We start from the raw sequence: 7,212 nt of genomic DNA on the forward strand, positions 1-7,212 counted from the left end.
TGTCCTTCACAGCTTTACCCAGTGAGACATGTTGCCTCTGAGGCATACAGCCTGGGATGGGCTGCCTCTTGGGGTCCCTCAGCTGTGGCACAAGCAGACCATGCACAGTCAAGACTGCATTGCCTTGCACAGATCTCTTGAGGCTGGAAGGACTGGCTTGCAAGGGATCCTAGCCTGCTTTGTTCCGCGATGCCCGTAAGTGATATGATAACTCCGCTTCCTGTAACTTGCTGCGCGTGCTGTAGTCTGTCTCTCCAGACGCAGGCAGTTTGTCTCTTCAGCCAGGATCCAGTGGGTAGGAGGATTCAGACTTCTATTCCTGGCAGTTGGCATAGTGACGATCTTTGCTATCCTTCACACAGTGAGAGTCGTCTCTCGGAACTGGTTGTTAGTAAACCTGCTTCACACATTGGAACAAAAATCAAAGCAGACTTTTTCCAAACCGCTCAGTGTGTGCAACATTTTATAATTTGTTCCTTTTGTGTTGGTTTCATTTGATTTTTTGATATTATAACACAGGGCATAAAAGATAAAGAAATAAGCCTAAAGTGTATTGCCTTCTCATATAAATTAATCGATTCTAGCAACTCATAGTGGGTTCTGGGTTTTAAAATTAAATAGCACGACTCTTTGTTATTTTCAACCTTAAGTCAACTTTTTAAAATTTGTTATCTCACTGGCTTTATTTAATTTTCTTTTTTTTTTAATCTTTGGTGCAGTTCAACTTTACATTAGAATTTGATTTTTAGGAACTACTGCAGAATTCTTAACCTCTTGTAAGGTTTCTATTTTTAGTTATCTGTTATAAATAGGATAACCATTCTTCCCTAAAATTGTTAAATACAGCATGTAAATTTTTAGATTATAAAAATAACAAAATTCCCTTAATATTTCCTCCTTAAAAGATGATATTAGACTGAGGGATACTATTTAAAGATCTATTTCAAAAAAATCCATAATTTTGCTGATCTTTATGGTATCATATGCCCTTGGTGTTCAGCCAGTAATGTATTGTTTTGTCCTGGGTTGCATTTGTGCTGCTTCAAATGGTATCATTTGCTTTCATCTTCCTTTAGCCAGCACCAACAACTTTTACACCCCACATCTGCTCACATTATTAGTATACGTGTGCGTGTGTGCGTGCTAACAGGTACAAGTCATCTCTTTCATATTTCAAGTTACTGGTGAGAACAGGGTTATTATCCACATGTCCAAGTAGCTAAAAAGACCCAAAACCTGGAGGCGGGGCCGCATGCAGGCTGTCCTGGGGCAGGCGCTTCATCTCAAGCCTACCACGGTCCGCTCCCAATGCCAGTCCTGACAGCTCTGCTGCTCCTGCTCACGCTGCCTTGGAGCAGACTGGCTGCCCCTGTCCTTTGAGGCTGCAGCTCACTCTGGTCTAGGATTCATGCAAGTGCATGAGTGGGCTCTGTTAAAGTGCTTTAGTCAGTTAGTGCAGTGCTTTCTCCCCTTCACCACCGCCCCAGCTCCCCTAAGCACACAGTATCTTCTTATCTGTAATAAAGAGAAAAAGAGAGTAAAACAAAGAAGATGTGAAGAAATCCCCAGCAGAGACAAAATAGAGAACCATTCAATAGCTCTGATTCTGATTCAAGTGACTGTCCACTCCAGAGCGATGATAAACGAGATAGGTGCCGTGTGGAATGCGGTGGCTGGTTATCATCCACCAGTTAAAATCTCTATTGCAACCGTTATCACAAAAGGTTTCAGTAATGAGGAGAACGTGTGGTTCTTCCAGCCCTCCTCTGTTACCTTCCTGGGAGCCCTGTGCTGTGATTCTGAGCCATAAGGTTTGCTTACCAATTAGCGGAGCAAACCACACTCTGAAATGTGTAAACGATCCTTTAAACTGGGCAGAATGCCCAGAAATAAAACTTCTCTGACCTGTTATAGCTATTGTTTCCACCGTCAGCTCTTCCCTTCAATTATTTAGGCTTCCCTCATGCATGGGCTGGGCTCCTGCTGACAGTAATGTGACGCTCAATCATTAATCATTTTCTTGTCATTGTACTCTGGCAGGGGGAGGGGACGGGTGCTCACCACCAAAAATAGTAGGCACCAAATGCCTACTCTCTCTGATAAATAGGAGAAAGCTCTGTAATGAACATGTTATCTTGTCATGGGCAATTCCTTCTGCGATTATCTTGAAAAGAAGCATATAATATCAGTGCTGTTTATCTATACATTGATAGGCATACAATACTAAAGATGTAAATAGAGACTAAATTTTAAAAAGTGCTTTGAAAAGATACCTATCCAAACACAAATTCTCAATTACACTAATAATTTCAGAGTCATGGAGCACTGAATTATCTAAGCAAAAATGTTTAGTGCACATTTTAAGTGAAGACTGACAGTTGTGTTTTTATCATTTATGTACATGAAAAAGATGAATAGGCAAACAAACCCATTCATGTGTATGTGTACATATATACAAAAAAATTTATCTCCCTGCATGTGTTTGCAAAACCTATCATGTTGAATCACAGCTTTCACACATTTCTAGAAGATTGTCGCTACACAAATACCCAATGTAATGATAGCATCATAAAGCCTAACATTTTCTGGAATTGGAATCACTGCTGAGGGTTATCTAGTCCCATGTCTTCATTATATAAACAAGAAGGTTGAAGCTCAGAAAATTATTATCCAAGAGGCCAGAGGTCCTTTCTAGCCCATTCTCCCAGTGTGAGCGATTTCAGTTTATTGTCCCTATGGTCAGTTCACCCACGTTTCAATTTTGGCCTAGTGTGGGGTCGCACAGAGCGCAGAGGGAAGCTATGCAGAGCCCGACGCTCCCGTCAGGTCCTGCTCTACTGCACTTCTGTGCTTAGGTTTAATGAAGCAAAGTTACACTCATTTTTCAGTTGTGGAAGCGAAATTAGAAAAATTACGTTTTTATTCAGATCACCAAGCTAGTTAGAGTCAGAATAGGGATTGGTGCCAGGCTGCCTGACACCTAACATCCATCTAACACCCCAAAACAAGCAGTGTGGTCATTGCTAAGTGCTTCAGACATAGCTCCAGTTCTCTTCTTCTATTCAGAAAAAAAGGTATTTTTCTTTTTGGTATATCTGTAAACATGACTGGATTTGCTTTCATGGCTATAAGCCCAGGGCTGTAAGGAGGGTCAGAGTCTGGACACAGCACTGGAAACACTGCCCCACACGTCCTGCCAACTGTTTTTCTGGAGGTCTCTGAGCATCGTTCTAGGCTCTATGCTTAGTAGAAAGGTAGTTTTAGAACCTTTTCAATTAACTTTTAGTTTCACTAATCACTCTCTCTCATCTTGACAAGATAACACAATCAAAGCAAACTGTGCATTTTGTCCCAGTCAGTCCCAAGGCTGCGGCTGCAGAGGAGCTGCTTGCGGATAAACTGCAAAGATGCTGTCCATGCGCGTCGCTGCGGCCGTGGCCCGCGCCCTCCCTCGGCGGGCGGGGCTGGTCTCCAGAAATGCTTTGGGTGCATCTTTCATTGCTGCAAGGAACCTCCATGCCTCTCACACTCATCTTCAGAAGACTGGCGCTGCTGAGATGTCTTCTATTCTTGGAGAGAGTATTCTTGGGGCTGATACCTCTGTCGACCTTGAAGAGACTGGGCGTGTCTTAAGCATTGGCGATGGGATTGCCCGTGTACATGGGCTGCGGCATGTTCAAGCAGAAGAAATGGTAGGATTTTCTTCGGGCTTAAAGGGTATGTCTCTGAACTTGGAACCTGACAATGTTGGTGTTGTCGTGTTTGGCAATGATAAACTAATTAAGGAAGGAGATATTGTGAAGAGGACAGGAGCCATTGTGGATGTTCCAGTTGGTGAGGAGCTGTTGGGTCGTGTAGTAGATGCCCTTGGTAATGCCATTGATGGAAAGGGTCCAGTTGGTTCTGAGACCCGTAGGCGAGTTGGCCTGAAAGCCCCTGGAATCATTCCTCGAATCTCTGTGCGGGAACCACTGCAGACTGGCATTAAGGCTGTGGATAGCTTGGTGCCAATTGGTCGTGGTCAGCGTGAGCTGATTATTGGTGACAGACAGACTGGTAAAACTTCAATTGCTATTGATACAATAATTAACCAGAAACGATTCAATGATGGAACTGATGAAAAGAAGAAGCTATACTGTATCTATGTTGCTATTGGTCAGAAGAGGTCCACCGTTGCTCAGTTGGTGAAGAGACTTACAGATGCAGATGCCATGAAGTACACTATTGTGGTGTCAGCTACAGCTTCTGATGCTGCCCCACTTCAGTACCTGGCTCCTTACTCTGGCTGTTCCATGGGCGAGTATTTTAGAGATAATGGCAAACATGCTTTGATCATCTATGATGACTTATCCAAACAGGCTGCTGCTTACCGCCGGATGTCTCTGTTGCTCCGCCGACCCCCTGGTCGTGAGGCCTATCCTGGTGATGTGTCCTACCTGCACTCCCGGTTGCTGGAGAGAGCAGCCAAGATGAACGATGCTTTTGGTGGTGGCTCCTTGACTGCTCTACCAGTCATAGAAACACAGGCTGGTGATGTGTCTGCTTACATTCCAACAAATGTCATTTCCATCACAGATGGACAGATCTTCTTGGAAACAGAATTGTTCTACGAGTGTATCCGTCCTGCCATTAATGTTGGTTTGTCTGTGTCTCGTGTCAGATCTGCTGCCCAAACCAGGGCTATGAAGCAGGTGGCAGGTACCACGAAGCTGGAATTGGCTCAGTATCGTGAGGTTGCTGCTTTTGCCCAGTTCGGTTCTGACCTCGATGCTGCCACTCAACAACTCTTGAGTCGTGGTGTGCGTTTGACTGAGTTGCTGAAGCAAGGACAATATTCTCCCATGGCTATTGAAGAACAAGTGGCTGTTATCTATGCAGGTGTAAAAGGATATCTTGATAAATTGGAGCCCAGCAAGATCACAAAGTTTGAGAACGCTTTCTTGTCTCATGCTGTCAGCCAGCACCAAACCCTGTTGAGCACTATCAAGGCTGATGGAAAGATCTCAGAAGAGTCAGATGTAAAGCTGAAAGAGATTGTAACAAACTTCGTGGCTGGATTTGAAGGATAAACTCCTATGGATTTACATCTGTTGCTAGTTTGGTTTGTCATTATTTCTTCTAGTAAATCAGTTCCATTTGTAAAAGTATTACTGTCAAACTCCTGATGTACAGAAATCACGTTAAAAATAAAAGTTCCATATTGCGTGGTAAAAAAAAAAAAAAAAGCAAACTGTGGATGAAAAGCAACAGTTTTTCAATTCAGTTGATATGTGCAAAGTGAGATGGCCGGAAGAGTCAGCTCCCGGCCTCTGCGTGCTGCAGAGGTCAAGTGGGACGCACTACGCAATCAGCTGCTATTTAAAAGGCACCAATCTGTTTTGCAAGTTGTTCCTCTTCCTTTCTTCTTTCTTTTATCCATTCTTCATTTCATATTTTATTTTTATGACTTTTTCCCCTAGACCCAGTACTAACTTTCACAAAGCAGGAAAACGAAAATCTATTTTTTCTGTAAATTAACCAATCGCGTTGCCTAAATGAATAATTTCCCACTGGTGAAATGAACTGCTTATTGACAAACACGGGGATATAGGATAGATGGACCTGGGTTTGAGTCCTGATTCTGCCCAAAATAAGAATAAGCTGGGTTAACTCAGGTAAGTCGCTTAACCTCTATGAGCCTATTTCTTTACCTGTAAAACAGATATAATTATCCAGAGTAATTGCAAGATACAAAAAAGGAGACTAATGAGAGTTCTTAGTAAACTGGAAAGTTCCATATAAATATTATTCTTTTTAACATTATCAGATTTAAATTTGTTTCCAACCTTGTTTCACATGACAAGGTGAAGTCAATGATCATTCCATTATCTTATAACTCAAAGATTTTCATATTCAATTCTTTTACAACAATGTAATTTGAGATGGGAAATTCTGGCCAAAGTAACTTGAGAAATGATTTTAGTACTTGACACTCAAACCTAATGTTAGTAAATTAAATCACTGCAGCAACTCAACCCACATCTCTGTGATCTGTTCCACACAGAGCCACCATTAGAAGAAGACCTGCTTGTAGAATAGAAGTGAAGGCTAAGGTGAAAATGGGCCCAACTGTAAATTGTGTTCATAAGGTTTATCTGCATCAAACCCTATCTAAACTTCAACTAAAATTTATAGCACTCTACATTATACTATCTCATCAGCACTCCAAGCCACAATGGGTTTTCTTATCTGTGTGAGTCTTATCTGATTGACCATAGAGTAAAAATAAAAATTATGTTCTATTTCCTGCTGTCCTATCTTTCTGAGCTAAAAGGGTCCAGATCAGTGAGTCCAGATATTTGTCAAAAACATCAGAGTGCCTTTACTGTGTAGACATAGCCTGAAGAATTTTTCCCAAATTCATCTTCAAGGAGTTTACAATCTTTTGATAAAGAATATTTTGGAATAGCAATATATCAACCCAATCAAATGGCAGCACACAGTTCTAAAAGAGTGAAAAGCACAAAGCCAGACAGCACTGGAACGCAGGTTGCAAATTCAGTACCGATGGCAGTATTTGAAAGGTGGGATAGAAGAGGTGGTGAAGATGAAGATGGAGTTTGTGAAAAGGAACAAAAAACACCTAGAATGTTGTTTACATTAAACACAGTTCCAAAAATGTTTTCTTTTTATCACTTTCAATGACTTCTCCTTGCCTTCACAATAAAGTTCAAGCCCCCACACAGAGCACCACGCTTACTCTGGGCTCGATGGTGGGAAGGCCATGGGCACACGTGGCTTCTGTGACTGGTCCCTTACCCCTTTCCACATCTCTCCCTAGATAGAAACCTCATGCATATGTAAAGTTCCAGAAGGATGCACTAATCTTTCTGCCATCCAAGAATGGCTTCTCCTTCTTTTGAAATCCTTCTTGCCCTTCAAGGCTTTTCTCAGAGGCATTGCTAATCCTCTAAAGCACTTCGACTGGCTCTCTATGATCAATTAAGTAGTAATCAATTGATAAATTAAATTATTCATTGGGAAGCAAGTCATAAATGGAGGGAACGCGTGCTTTGTAGACACACAGAGGATCCAGCACCAAGGTGTTCGCATGCATTGTGGCTCAAGTTCGTTTCTGGAAGCAGTTGTGCCAGCAGGGCCAGTGCCCACGGCATTGCTGACTTGAGGCAGAGGAATCAAAACAGTGAAGACGCACTGCTGAGAGTTCAGTCC

At 42.3% G+C, this 7,212-nt stretch overlaps 1 protein-coding gene across 1 annotated transcript; it reads left to right on the top strand.

Moving 5' to 3' along the window:
- Positions 1-3,342: 3,342 nt before the first annotated feature.
- On the top strand, positions 3,343-5,203 carry LOC105874841 (ATP synthase F(1) complex subunit alpha, mitochondrial-like). The gene has a single exon (XM_020286310.2). The coding sequence runs from the start codon at positions 3,408-3,410 to the stop codon at positions 5,067-5,069; it is 1,662 nt and encodes a 553-aa protein (XP_020141899.2). The 5' UTR covers positions 3,343-3,407; the 3' UTR covers positions 5,070-5,203.
- Positions 5,204-7,212: the final 2,009 nt, after the last annotated feature.

This window comes from Microcebus murinus, chromosome 3 (genome assembly GCF_040939455.1).
Source record: "Microcebus murinus isolate Inina chromosome 3, M.murinus_Inina_mat1.0, whole genome shotgun sequence".
Taxonomy (NCBI): domain Eukaryota; kingdom Metazoa; phylum Chordata; class Mammalia; order Primates; family Cheirogaleidae; genus Microcebus; species Microcebus murinus.

Bases quoted from the DNA above. Each gene is read 5' to 3' on its own strand.
- LOC105874841 (XM_020286310.2), top strand. From the start codon at position 3,408: ATGCTGTCCATGCGCGTCGCTGCGGCCGTGGCCCGCGCCCTCCCTCGG.